The sequence below is a fragment of the Schistocerca gregaria genome, chromosome 3 (assembly GCF_023897955.1).
Source record: "Schistocerca gregaria isolate iqSchGreg1 chromosome 3, iqSchGreg1.2, whole genome shotgun sequence".
NCBI classification, from domain to species: Eukaryota; Metazoa; Arthropoda; class Insecta; order Orthoptera; family Acrididae; genus Schistocerca; species Schistocerca gregaria.
In genome coordinates this window covers 569,688,984-569,703,939 of record NC_064922.1, presented here as the reverse complement: position 1 = coordinate 569,703,939, position 14,956 = coordinate 569,688,984, and the positions used below count along the sequence as shown (strand labels likewise).

Below are 14,956 nucleotides of genomic sequence, written 5' to 3'. Positions count from 1 at the left end.
GTACTCTACTTATGGAGGAAATTTGGTTGTGTGTATTTATTAAAGTATCTAACTTGGTATCATTTTACTGTGAGATATCACTCCCAAGCGAACATTACGTCTCACCCAGGAAATTGTTAAAGTGAAGATCACCCCTTCCTTGTTAATATGTGCTGCTGGGAAAGTGAATGGGGAACAACACACTTGAGGATAAATTCAAGAGGTCGTTCACCTAAAACTATTCTTTCTTCTACACATAAGAGGTTAAAAAAATGGTTCAAATGGCTCTGAGCACTATGGGACTTAACTTCTGAGGTCATCAGTCCCCTAGAACGTAGAACTACTTAAACCTAACTAACCTAAGGACATCACACACATCCATGCCTGAGGCAGGATTCGAACCTGCGACCGTAGCGGTCACGCGGTTCCAAACTGAAGCGCGTAGAACCGCACGGCCACACCGACCGACATAAGAGGTTAATCAGCCACTTCTTCCACCTTCCCACTTCTACCTACATTGGACAATGAGCCCAGTATAACCCTTAAATATGTATGGTGGTGTATTTACTCTGTTATGGTTGAGGGTGTACTGTGTGGAGTTCTGAGATGACAGATCCGTGTTGTGGACTGTGTGTCACACGTACGAGGCGAGTGCTACCGAACGTCTTTTCCCCGAAGGGAATTAATTGCGCTGAAAGGTATCCTAGGATGGTGGGCACTGTGAGGTATGGACGATGTTGGTCTAGGCTTTAGCATGACTAATCCAAGTTTTTGCACCAAATAATACAGACAACTGTGTGTGGAAATAACGCTGATTACTGGTACAAAGGTGGAATGAATTTTTTGTTCACAGTAATAAATCTGTTGTTGTGCTTAAATACTATGATGAAAAACTTGCTGCTCTTAACATAACCACTGGGAAGTATATCACAGATTAATAGCTTGCTAATTAAGCAAAAAGAAATGTATCTGAGTGTTTTAGAAGATGCCTACGTAATCGTAAATCTCGATGCATGCACCATATAAACAAATGTGACTCACTCTGTCACAGTAGTACCATTTTATGCATACTGCCACCCAGTACCCCAGTAGTGACATTATGCAAGCCACGTGTATTGCTCTACTGCTATACAAAAATTTAAGCTAAAACAGCGGTGGTGCTGGCCGCTGTGGCCAAGCGGTTCTAGGCGCTTCAGTCCGGAACCACGCGGCTGCTACGTTCGCAGGTTCGAATCCTGCCTCTAGCATGAATGTGTGTGATGTCCTTAGGGTAGTTAGGTTTAAGTAGTTCTAAGTTCTAGGAGACTGATGACCATAAATGTTATGTCCCATAGTGCTCAGAGACATTTTTCTTATACCTAGTGCTCACACCATCTCCTCCAAATTGCGATAGCTCCCATTGGATAATGCTTTTTGCTAATTGTATCTATAAATTAGTGAAATATTACTAAAGGATTCTTACATGCTGGTGTACGAAATGAATTATAATTGTTATGCAATGAATTATGATATTCTCCACGGTTTAATTCCCACTGCAGCCTCAAATCGTTACTAGGTTAGCGTAGTGTACAAGTTCCCCTGGAGTGCTATTCCCATAGCACACAGCACTTGTTACGAGATGACACAGAACTGTGTAATACAGAACAAATATATGGATGTGATTTATAAGGACTATGTAACGGAGTCTGATTTTTTTACGTAGTACTCTTCCCGCTGCTACCTCACGTTGTTGCCAGGTTAACAAAGTTTACGACATGGTATTCCCACTTCGCAAAGCACTTGTTACCAGATGATAATCGGACGAGATATCGCTGTGGTTAGCACACTGAACTCACATTCGGGTGGAAGACGGTAGGAACCCACGTCCAGCCATATTGATTTAGGTATTCTGTGATTTCCCTGAAGCGCTTCAGGCGGATGCTGGGTTTGTTCTTTTGAAAGGGCACGACCAACTTTCTTCCCTACCCTTATCTAATTCGATGGGACGGACGACCTCTGTGTTTAGTCTCCTCCCTCAAATCAGTCACCCAACCAAACAAATGACACAAGATTGTGTAGTATGGGTCTTAACAATAGTATTCTGTAGGGAATAAAATGAAACACATTCCATGCCGACAAATGGTGGTATTGTCTATCAATCCTATATTTTTACGCTGAAATCACGATTCTTTAATGTGGATCAGTGTTCTTATCGGAGTTTTATGATTATGGTGTAGCCATTGCCATCATGTTAAGATATAAAGTACTAAGATATTACTTGTCTCAATAGAAAATGTTGATGTGCAGTATACAACGTTCAATAACGACAACTAACTCCCTTAGAAACATATAAATGTATAATTATTTGGCGTATCTACCATAGGTTTTGTGAGTGTGTACCTTAAATTGTGTGAGACTATGTATAATACAGGGAAAAAATCAGTTTGTCTCACAAGGAATAACAGTATTTCGTGGGGCAGTCATTTTCGATAAGCGTATCATGGTGTGATCATTATGCTCTAGCATTTAAAGTAAATGGAGATATCTTGTATCCTACGTTCCATTCAGTGTATAAAAAAAGCTTTTCTGACACATGGTTGGCAGTTTGTTCTTGTTCGAGCAACAGTTTGTATATATCCTTCATGGTAGAGTTTCTGCATTAACTGCACATAAAGGGATAGTTCCCTAAACTGGAACTGGCCTTAGTCTTTTGGATGCATGGCTTATGTCCCTTAAGAACTGTGGAATAAGAGTATGTGCATTGTCCGTCCCATCATATGTTGACACAATATAACCACCCTTTTTAACGCAGATGTAAATGGTAAAGGCAATTTATAACCACATTTTGTTTAGTGTATTCCCGGATGTAGTAAGTTCCTCTAATGCTTTATTGTCCACCAAATGGTGCATCATGTGATTATTTTCCATTAATATCTACAGTAAATGGAGATATTCCGTATTTCCCTTTCGTATGTAGTTTTTCTTTTTACATATTCTGTTTGTAAATGTATACGTAAATTCACTATTTGGCCTACCTGGTGTGGGCTCTTCCCTTTACCACTGAACTGTGATACAGATCTCCCACCCATCGAGAATAACTACAATGTGCTAGCAGCAGCATTTTCTCCTCTTCATCCTACAAATGTCTTCCCAGAAAAACGTCTCTAAACACAAACATATCAACTACAACAGACACCCCTTATATACGTTTAACACCTGACACATAGCGGAGTGCACTAAGTGGTAAGGGTTTCTTAAATACAGTTTTATGCTTATTGATTATTACACAAAGTGTCACTGAAAATGTCACTCCATAATCCCAAAACAACTGTGAAACCAAATCTCACCTTCTTATATTTTAGTAACACATAATACTAATTAGCTGCAGCTGTCAAACCTTCACATATACTCCAAATATCCAAGATGTAAGTAACCGATAAAAAAAATTCAAGGAATCGTCTTCAACCAATTGTTAACGTACAGCTCAATAGCACTTCTTGTGAATGTGCTGGTTTGGCCCCAACACGATACAGTCTGGACAGCTCGAGATGTCGTCTTAGAATATTTTGCTTGCCTTAAAGACGAAATTGGCTTCATCCCATCTATATCAGAGATTGATGTTAGCAGAAACAGTGTTGGGACTGTTTTTTACAGTGTAATTTTGCTGTTTTGTGTTATGTGTTTTTTTAACATTACTGTTTGGATTATTTTTTATTTTTCGTCCTTGTATTTACAAGTCTGCTAAAATCTTATACAGTTAGACTCCTTTAAGGCATCCTTGCAGTGATGCAGACAATTGTTTTTACACAGTAGTAACGCAAGGACAACCGCCTTGCAGTGAAACATAGACTTGGTATGTAACAAATGGTTTAAATAATAAACAGTTAAACATTTGAAGTCTCATATTTATGTGTGCCTATAGATGACATTGTAAAAAAATAATGTTTATTTGGACTACATTATGGGGGGAGGCGGGCTTAATTGCCCCAAAACTGTAACAAACTGCCTTGTTAAAAATTAAACCATTAGAAATTAGTGTTTTTGCTTAAGTAATCCACTGTGATTATTGGTAAACATTAAAAGCCACTTCTTGCGAAAATCTGCCTTGTCTTGGATGATGAACTTCAAAAGTATGTATTTGGTATAATGGGAAAATATGAACTAAAATTGTAACAAGTTGCTGCAAAACTGTCAATATGAGTGGTAGATTCAGATGTTGCAAAGCCAATCCAAAACTTCTAGCAATAGCTGTATAAGGAAAATGTACAGCAGAAAATGTGCTAAATAACACTGGTGCCCATCACGCTATTTAAATTCAACTTGATTAGTCTATAGGAGTGGTGGTCGACTGACATACAGAGTATGAATGGCAAATCCATTAAATGGAGGTGGCTACCATGCCCAATAGAGAGGTGGGGTGACTGGTGGTGTGGGTCAGATCCCAACCATAGGAATGTGTCCATAGCTTAGAGAAGTAGGAAAGGGGAGAAAGCCCTTTTTGGGTCAAAAACTGACGATACTTGAGATTGTGCTGAAACTCTGATTTGCATAAACATGTACTTAGCACAAATGAGCTGCTGAATGGAGTGGGGGAAGACAGTCCTTTCGTGTCATAAATTATTGTAATTTACAGTCAAAAACATTTGTATATTTCACTTGCATAAGCGCAAGTAGGAGTGCAAGTAACCAGTTTGTTTACATAAGGCTAGAAGTATCTGACAACCTTCTATTTACGTAAATAGTTCAGACAAATGAGCAGTTTGTTTATGTAAGGGAAACAGCAATGCCGCTCAATTAGTTTTCGTGAGGGGTATCGGCCAAGTGTGTAATTTGTCTGCTTAAGGAGGCTATATATTATGGTTTCATGGAAAAAGACTTATACTTAAATTCGAGTTATAGTAATTACTCCACACTCCAATATTAGCATCTGACAGGGGCAATTTCACGCACCCTATCAAATGCAGCCAGGAGCCTTCACTCCATCTCTTGTGTTTAATATCAGTGCCAGCAGATGTGATCGATATTAACTCGGAGGAATCACACTTAGCGACTGACAGACGCCACCAAGGGCTCAAGCGATAGGCCGCCCATTGTGCCACCTCTGTTAGTCCACTTTTGTTTTGGTCCATTACACCTGAGCAGTATTCAAGGATGGATCAGATGACTATTTTGTAAGCAGTTTCGTTTGTAGATTGGTTTGCATTTATCCCGAATCTTATCAATGAGCCTAAATCTGCCACAACTAAGCCCATGTGAGATTCCATTTCAATTGTGTTTCAGGCATTGCTTTACCTCCAACAGTTAGGAAATCTGCTTGATGTAATTAAGGTTATAAAGTAGGTCTAGCAGGAAGACATTGTAAGACATAGAAAATCTGGTGTAAATGAATTTAATAGTGCAGATCATAAGACATACTGGCCGTTAAGTACTAACATGAGCATTTTTTTAGTAGATAGTGTGTTTGTGAATGCCTGCTATAGGTCTGTTCTCACGCCTGGTAGACCAGAGTGGTACCTTCGTCGCCGGCATGTCCGTGGTGCCGGATCCTCGGTACCACGCTTTCAGACTGGGTTCCGTCCTCGGGTACGAAGCGGAAAACTCTCAGCAGCTGGTGCAGTTCTTACGCTCTGTGAACGCCACTGACCTCCTGGTGGATACGTCCCTCTTAATGACCGATGAGGTGAGTCCTGCTTTTCCGTCGTGTCAGATGATTCCACACTGTGCGACACTTAGTGACAAAAAAACCATAAACTGTTACGTACTTTGGTTACTTCCAGAAAATTAAACGCAGTTAATAACTGGCCACTCATCAACTGTTCTCAGTATACGTAAACATCCTTAAGAGCATACCTACTAAAAGTCATAGATAAATGATGGTAAAACGTGATATATTCTACACTCATAGGTCTTTAATTCTGGGTGAATGTAAGAAGCAGGGTTGCACTTTGAGAGCTGATTCGTAGAGGACAAGGAAAACCTTATTAACCTGATCGTTTTTCCAGAAATTCATCGTTTAGATGCTTGAGGCCAAATGATTTAAACCACTCAGCAATATGTGCAGCGTAGCGCAATCAATGATGGGAGATTAGACAAAAAATGATTACTGTCGCAAATATTTTACACTGCTAAGGGAAAACTCCCATGAAAAATTTACCAAAAATCTTGCTGGTTAGGCCTGAGCATGGAGTATGGGTTGAAAGAGTTTAAAACTCATTTTTATGTCTTCTTTAAATGTCTCGAAAACCGCAGATTCTAGGGAAAAAGTTTCTCAGTACAAATTTAAACTGCATTCATTTCCAACAAAACAATTTCCTATTAATTTTCTATCTAGGACTAATAGTTTCAGCGTTGCAGAGGATGGAAAAACCACAGATAATTAAAATTAGTGTTCAAAGGTATGACGGTAACCTCTATCATTAAATGAAGTGCGTTTAGAACAAATATTAGATCAGTGCGTCATTCCTAAGTGCAGGACAACAGAATTAAGGAATAAATCTTGTTCTAGAGGTGCAACAGGCGGAAAGCAGCAGGGGTGGAGTTTAGAAGCTTGAGCGAAGATAGATCGCTGGATTATAGTCTTACAGTTCTCTCCTTCATAGATCTGCAAACCGGAGGGTAAGCAGGCCATTGCCATACTCTCTATCCCGGTACATGTAAAAATCAACTACAAGGTGTTCACAAAGTTATATCGACCATTCAACAGCTCACCTTATGAATTATTGAAGATGAAGTATGCAAACGTGCCTAGCCGTGTTCATTTTCAAAGACATGTGTTAACACTACATGGAATGCAGGTATGAAATATTAATAATACTAACACGAGAACGCATAATGACGGGATCTACGTAAATCTCTGTACTCCATTCTACACTGCTAGAAGAGAGCTTGGACATCCCATAGAGTAGCTATAGCCTTCTTCCGGGAAAGAGAACTCCCCCCACTATGGGAGCTGCACGCTCTTCAGTTTACAGACAGACTGCCCATCCCTTCCACTCTTGTTCCATCATATGAGTAGGCAAAGTAGCTTCACTGAGCTCGTGTTTATATATTGTAATGTTGTTGCATTAATTTTGTTCTTAAAGAGGTGCTGATAGACAATAAAAGCGGGTTAAAAGCTGTGAGCTATCTGAGGAAGTTAACCTTGCATTACTGAGCAACTGTTTCAGCAGGTATCCAGTCTAGCTTACCAAATTCCCAACCAGACTAACATTAATTATAATCTTTTAGTATTCATCTTACGATAATCGGTGATTTTATATATATATTTAATTTAAATAAAAAGAAAAAGTCAGTTTATATTTGGAAATTTATTTTAACATTGATCATTGAAATTTCATCATATTAAACTTGACTCGTAAGTAAACTGGTGCCTTATTTAGGATTGTGAAAATGTGAGTTTGTAATCTTATGGAACACATCAAATAGAGAGCCAAGATTGGGAGACTGCATACAACACTGCATTCATAAAATAACACACGAGGAACGTTGAAACATATGCAAGAGGAAATTAACCACAACCAACCGATTCAATTTTCACCTAAAGAAGTTACGTTCGTAGCGCAATCCTGTCCGTCATGTAATTACCACACACTGGTGTACTAAATTCATACTAACTCTCTGTGAAATCTTCCCGAAAAGAATAGCCGAGGGCTACTTTGATGCTTACACCACATGCTTCACGTGGTCAACTTGGTTTACACAAAGAGTGTAACTCCACAATAATTTTGATAATTAAAATAAATTAGATCGAAAAGGAATTTACAAAAGGAAAACCTCGTTTTGGTTACTATCGCCTTACTATTAACCTGATGGGTCAAACAGATGTATAAGCAAGTGGTACTGGTCTCACAAGGTACACCCCACGTGGGTTGAATATAAAGAAAAGTTGCCATATTGAAAAATATTGTCAATACGAGACGTTATAATCTCACGCACATACCCATTTAAGATTGATGATCTTCGTTAGAGTTACTGATCAACACGTGGTTCCACTTTACTCATAAAGTAGTGGCAAAGCAACTACCGGAAGATATTCTGAACTGTGACTCGAATTACACTGCGTTGCAATTTAAGATAACATTAGATAATTTAGAGCTAAACTTGAAATAAAGGTGATTATGTTTTCAGTTAGGCTGAACTTAAGAAATCCATTGTCCTACGGACATAGCAGACACGCGCTTAGCCGGAGATCTTACCACTTCAGACGCTCGCCGCGGACAGACTGACCTGCGCTCCTACCAAGCGTGCTTCCGTATACAAAACGGAAGTGACCAGAGGGGCAGCTTCCTATATCAACATGACAAGGGGCGGACAGAACCATACTAAGGACAGAAACCTCTTTGCTTTTAGAAAGCGTAGCTACCTGTTCCGACGTTGGTCCAACTGTTCTCTAGCAGACAGGCTTGTCTGCTACCATCCAGCATGCAACTAGAAATACATTTGCTCATTCATCCTCTCACACAGAAGGGAACGGGGATGAAAGTATCTTATCATATACAGTATATAAAAGAAAGCGGATGTAGGTTCCGTATGAATCTGTGTGACATGAATTACATTTACACTGTGTTTTAAAGTGTAGTAGTGTGACAGATCGCTCTTGTTTATGTGTAAAAGTAACACGTTCCACTGGTCAGTCTCCTCCCAGATAGTCAGAAACACCACAGTAAATTTAGAAGAGGAATTTATGCCGTAAATGGCAACAGATTTAAGAAATTAACATGAAAGGAATCCAACATAGACCTTTCCACATTGGAGTCGTTTTCAGTTTACTGAGTACTTATTTGCAGTTGTTAAGAGAGCCATTACGTAAACAAAGTTCACCATCTGTAACTATGGAATGTCTGCCACACTGTAAAGCCTTTTCCAAGTGTAGCATGCTGCTAAAATGAATTCGACAATATTGAGTACATTGTCTCCGCATTCAATGGCTGGAACACTTTTCGAAGAGTAATACGTATCAAATGCGTGAGCGCTCCCAACATCTGAATAGGCTGAGGGGGTTAAATTGACTCCCTCCGTAACAGAAGTAGATCACGCAGGTGTTACGAACCTTCATATATTTCAGCGTAAGTCAAGTAATGCATCATAGCAGATTACTTTTTTAAATTTAAACACGTTCAGTCCTATTCCACCATATTTGTACCAATCTTGGAAGATACGCTGTGGATATGTCGTAAGTGGCTAACTCAGTGCAACTCATTCTCCAACATGCCACCAATTACTGAAATTAAGCAATGAGTGAAATCTACCAGTAACGCAGTTTAGTGGTGAGATAAGTGCGGTAACTTTCTGGTCATCCATTGATTCACCGCCGGCAGGAGTGGCCGAGCGGTTCTAGGCGCTACAGTTTGGAACCCAGCGACCGCTACGGTCGCACGTTCGAATCCTGCTGGGGCATGGATGTGTGTGATGTCCTTAGGTTTCACTAGTTCTAAGTTCTAGGGGACTGATGACCTCAGCAGTTAAGTCCCATAGTGCTCAGAGCCATTGAACCATTAATTCATCACCAACAGCACGGTTAGACAATTTTACAGTATGCTGTCAACAACAGACAGTAGCAACATGGCACATTTACCAATTGAATCTGTTTCCCACCAGAATCAATGAAAATATTTCCCTTACAAAGTAAGCCGTGCTCAGTCGTTGTTTACAGTAACGTATTTTACAAAGAAGCCCATTCAACAACTACAAATAAATACCAACTTGATAAATTAAGAACAGCTACACTATATAAACACAAGCTGAAGGATGTTATTTTGTCTACATATGTAAGGGAACTGGATGGAAAATTCTTGGGAGGTACAATCTGTAAACGGAAAAGGGAACAACGCTCGTGGTGGTGGAAGCAGTCTTTCCAGGAAGAATGCTACAGCTGCATGCAGGGTTCTTAAGAAACAAGTTCCCCTTTAGCAGTGTACAACAGTGTACAGTGGTTTATGTAAATTCTGGCTATATGTATTTGCGCCTTTAGTATTGTTAGTAACTCATATTTGTATTCTATGCAGTGTTAACGCACGTCTGGAAAATAAAGACAGTCTGACACGTCTGCACACTCCACAGCTCAGTAACATAATAAGGCGAACTGTGGAAGAGTCGACAAAACTCCGCCAAACATTCTGTAGTTGCTTTCTAGTGATATAGTGGGGTGGAGCGAATGAGGAATCGTCCGCCCGCTATTCAGTCTGCAGACCTTTGAAAGAAGGAAGTGCACGACCGCAGTCTGGCCACCCACCTTCCCTCACTGGTTCAACTGGCTCTGAGCACTACGGAACTTAACGTCTGAGGTCATCAGTCCCCTAGAACTTAGAACTAATTAAACCTATCTAACCTAAGGACATCACACACGTCCATGCCCGAGGCAGGATTCGAACCTGCGACCGTAGCTGTCACTCGGTTCCAGACTGTAGCGTCTAGAACCTCACGGCCACTCCGGCCGGCCTTCCCTCACTCCTCGCGCCTCCACCCCTCCTCCCTTTGCAGCGTGTTACGCCCTCTTAATATTGTTAGCCTGCTCTTAGATTTGTACACACATTTAATATTTGTTCTTAGCGCATTTCGTTTAATTATAAACATTTGAAAACTATTTTTAATAATCAGCGATTTTTCCATCATCTGCAACGCAGAAACTCCTAGTCCTCGATAGAAAATGAATAGGCTCTTCCGCGTAGGAAATTTAATGCAGTGTAATTTCGTGCTCGGAAATATTTTTACTAGAAGCAGCGGTTTCCGTGATATTCAAGATTAACACGAAAAAGTTACCTTACACGCCACCATTACCCCCTCCCCCCCCCCCCCCCCCCCCGCCTCAAAATTCACACCATTGGCCTGGAGTTTTTGTATGTTGTTCATTAGACTCCCTCCAACTAATGTACAAAATTAGCGATGGACAAATTTTTTCCCTCAGTCGACCATTTTTGGACTTGGTTGGCTGAACCAGTAATCTGAAGTGTCGCAATGGGAAACTGCTAGTTTCTGGGACATCAACAATACTTTGCAGTGAGGCTGCAACACATACAGCGACGACATGTAAGACGAGCTATCAGCAGCATCCACAGGGTTAAGACCAGATTAGGTGTCAAAACGTCCATCTCAGTCTGCAATATAAAAAATTGTGTGCTAATTCATCCTCATTGTAAGCGTTCTCAACGCATTTGAACGCTGTAAAATTTATGGTTACAGAAAATACGCAAGTGGTTACGAACACTTTGGTGACGGAGGTTGCATCGGTTGTCACGTGAAATGAGCTGTGGAAGAGAACGAATTGCAGAAAAAGTGAAGTCAAGCTTTCTTAGCCACGGAATCAATTACATCTAGTTAGAAACTGGTGCAAAATACATGTGCCAATTGCGCACTAAAGAAAAAGGTGTTATATGATAATTTATTACAATTGTCGAATACCATTAATCCCTCCGTAAGGAGTCAATATTTGTAGGGACGTGACATTTCTTTCACTCACCCAGTGAAATTAACAGAAACACTATCATGATATAAGAATTGGATGAACAGAATACAGTCACTGAAATTGAATTTCACTATCCAGTCGTTTTGTGTCTTTCTAATCGACGTGTGAAGCACGTATTTTTCTTCAGAGAGTGAAACTCTCACGGTCGCATCCCGGCACAGATCCCGTCACCAACTTTGAACGAAGGTGTAGCCCGCGTGGTGCAATCACAACGTTGATAACGAGGTTGGCCGAGGACTGATAAGTTACCTTTAACGGAGTGAGAGAGCGGAAGTTTCCTGGGATGCGTAGGACAGATGACTTAGGAACGGAGAGGAGATGCTGGAGAGGAGATGATAACTTCGTGGGAAGTGACTAATGGTGGAAAATTTTTTTTCCCGGTACTTCAACCTTAATCGAAGAGGTCTCTTACGGTGGCTTTATACTTTTGCACATCAATGTTTACTCCCTACCACCCTGCATGACAGTCTCTTCCTGCAACTCCTGGCTCCTGAGTTCTGTCTTTAACTTTCAGAGACAGGTCCTCTCCGTGTAACTTGTTACAACACACAATTTAATAATCTAAACATAACACTACACAAGTGCGAGAAAGCGCTTGTTAGTCCCTATATTTTGACACACAGAAAATACTAATTCCATTTCTCAACAAACTCAAATTTTTTCTGCATCTGGTTTGTAAACTGTTGCATTTGCCTAATTTTGGGATGCTGAGTACACTGGTAAAATTAGTCTCTCCCCATCGCGTCAGGTTTCCCAGACACGCAGTAAAACCAAAAACAGTACCGCCAAACATGGACAGAATTAAAACAAGGAATAGGTATTCACAATTTTAGAACCCAATATTATTCAATACGTATATTTGGTCATGAGGCCAGTATAAGGACTAAATTAGTTCACAACATATTATTAACTTTAACGCCCTCTGCTATTCGAATAATGCAAGAGTAGTGCTCTTCTTTTGCCTGCCGTTTCATCGGTCTCCCTCAGAACCCAGCAGTAGTCGCTCGTCGTGAAAGGGTTCCAGTGACCTTGATAAATGTTCTATCGTACAGATGTCTTGATGAGATCGTTCACCGTGCTCATGCTTATTGCTCCCAAATTTCCAGGAAAGCAATCAAGGGGCAGTGTAAGAAGTGAATTTTAAGCGGCATTCTTCACTCCTTGTTCCTGCAGCTGAAAAGAATTCATAATGGAAATGTGGTTATGATATCTTCTGTTGCTCAGAACGGCCTTCACAACTGCTTTGAAAGAAGACCAGCAGATAATTCGATATCTGTCAGTTAAGTATAAACGGTTGTATATTTCATCAGTTTTCTTATTTGTGGTCCAACAAATATACCTTATTTCAGCTTTGCTTCACAAATTTAGGAAAAATTTCTTTAAAAAGACTGAAAGCCTGACAGTAGAAAAATCCCGCACACCAAAATACATACTAACTGACATGTAACACCCGTAATGCAAACTGACTTTTGATTAGTGTTACCATTCAATGAGACTCACGCAGTCAGACACGATATTCACACCAGGAGAGAGCTGTAAGACACCACTTGTTCCTCACTATACTCTGACACCCAGAAAATGCCAACAATTGCTGGTTGCCAGTAATGCAATGAGATATTAAAGAGCATGACCTTCACTAACAGGCAGAAGACTAAAGTTACTAACGGCTGCAGCAGCATCGCAGTGTCACTGTGCAGAGACTCCAAAGTTCGGCTGTAGTACTGCTTCTTCTACTCCCTAGCACTGACTGCGACAGTCACTGCCTTTGTCTTCTGCGCTTATCGCGTGTCTACTGATTCTTCAGGGTCTTCTGGATGAGTTTCTCTAGAAGCGTTGCTTTCCCCTTAAGATCTCTTTTGAATAGTACGTAGCAAGGCATCCCAGATATGCTTAATAATGTTTACGTCTGGAGAATGTGGTGGCAGATTAAGTGTTTAATCTCAAAAGAGTGTTCTTGGAGCCCTCTGTAGCAATTCTGGACGTGCGGGGTGTCGCATTGTTCTGTTGGAATTGTCCAAGTCCGTCACAGTGCACAATGAACATGAATGGATGCAGGTGATTAGACAGGATGCTTATATACGTGTCACTTGTCAGTCATACCTAGAGGTATCAGGTGTCCCATAACACTCTACTCCAACTGTACACACCCCACAGCATTACAGACCTCCACCAACTTGAACAGTCCCCTGCTCACATGCATGGTCTATGGATTCATGAGGTTGTCTCCATATCCGTACACGTTCATTGACTCGATACAAATTGAAACGAGACTCCTCCGCCTAGGCAACATGTTTCCAGTCATCAACAGTCCAATGTCTTTGTTGACGGGTCCAGATGAGGAGTAAAGCTTTGTGTTGTGCAGTCATCAAGGGTACAAGAGTGGGACTTCAGCTTCGAAAGCTCATATCGATGATGTTTCTTTGAATGGTTCGCACGCTGACGCTTGTTCATGGTCCAGCAGTGAAATCTTCAGCAGTTAGCGGAAGGGTTGCACTTCTGTCACGTTGAACGATTCTCTTCAGTCGTCTTTGGTCCCGTTCTTGCAGGATCTTTTTCCGGCTGCAGCGACGTGGGAGATCTGACGTTTTATCGGATTGCTGATATTCATCGTACACCCGTGAAATGATCGTACTAGGTGCTTCCCAGTGTTGATGATAACTCTAGGCCAGCAAGGGATGCCTCTCCTGTTGGGCCAGCGGTCGATTTTCTTGCCCATTCTGTACAAGTGTCGAGGGTGTGTACGCTAGTCATTGGGAAATCCAATGTCAGGTGGGTGCTGGAGACCCTCGGGGAGATAGCAGGCAAGGCGAGAAAGAATTCCGGTGTGCATTTGGTATGATTGCCGGAAGACTTCATCCGTGATGTGGAGGCGGCCCTGCCGGCTGCATGTAGTGGCACATGTTGGCACGAATAACCCCTTCCGCTTGGGTTCTGATGCCATCCTCGGCTCCTTTTGGCGGCTGGCTGATGTGGTGAATACAACCAGCAATGCACGCGGGGTTCAGGCTAAAGCTATTTGTAGCATCGTACCCAGGGTTGATAGCGGCCCTCTGGATTGGAGCAGAGTGGAAGGTCTAAACTAGAGGCTCAGACGGCTCTGCGGCGGTATCGGGTGAGAATTTCTCGACCTCTGCTGTCGGGTTCACTACACGCAGGAATCGGCTCCTAGGGTAGCGGAGTACGTGTGGCGTACACACGGGGCTTTTTTAGGTTAGAGGACATCACTCTTGGGAGCAAACACGATTTGACTGTTAAATCAGCCACAGTGACCCCAAGGAATCTTTGTCCTCGCAGATCAGAGATAGAAAAGATTAATATGATTCTAGTAAACTACAGGAACATCCAAGGAAAGGTCCCAGAATGAGTATCGCTTATTGAAAGTTATAGTGCACAGATAGTACTTGGAACAGAAAGCTGGGCGAAGTCGACGTCAACGACAACGAAATGCAAAGTTCAGACTAGAATGTTTATCGTAAGGATATGTTAGTCGCCAGTGGTGGCGACTTGTTTATTGCAGTAAAAAATTCGATAAAATCT

The 14,956-nt window shown here is 41.3% G+C and overlaps 1 protein-coding gene across 1 annotated transcript in view; it reads left to right on the top strand.

The window, feature by feature from the left end:
- Positions 1–14,956, top strand: part of LOC126355908 (venom carboxylesterase-6-like) — a 95,647-nt gene that overhangs the window by 34,132 nt on the left and 46,559 nt on the right. The window contains exon 5 of the mRNA XM_050006421.1: positions 5,439–5,638. Coding sequence (XP_049862378.1) covers positions 5,439–5,638 — 200 coding nt within the window. The remainder of the gene's footprint in view (positions 1–5,438; positions 5,639–14,956) is intronic.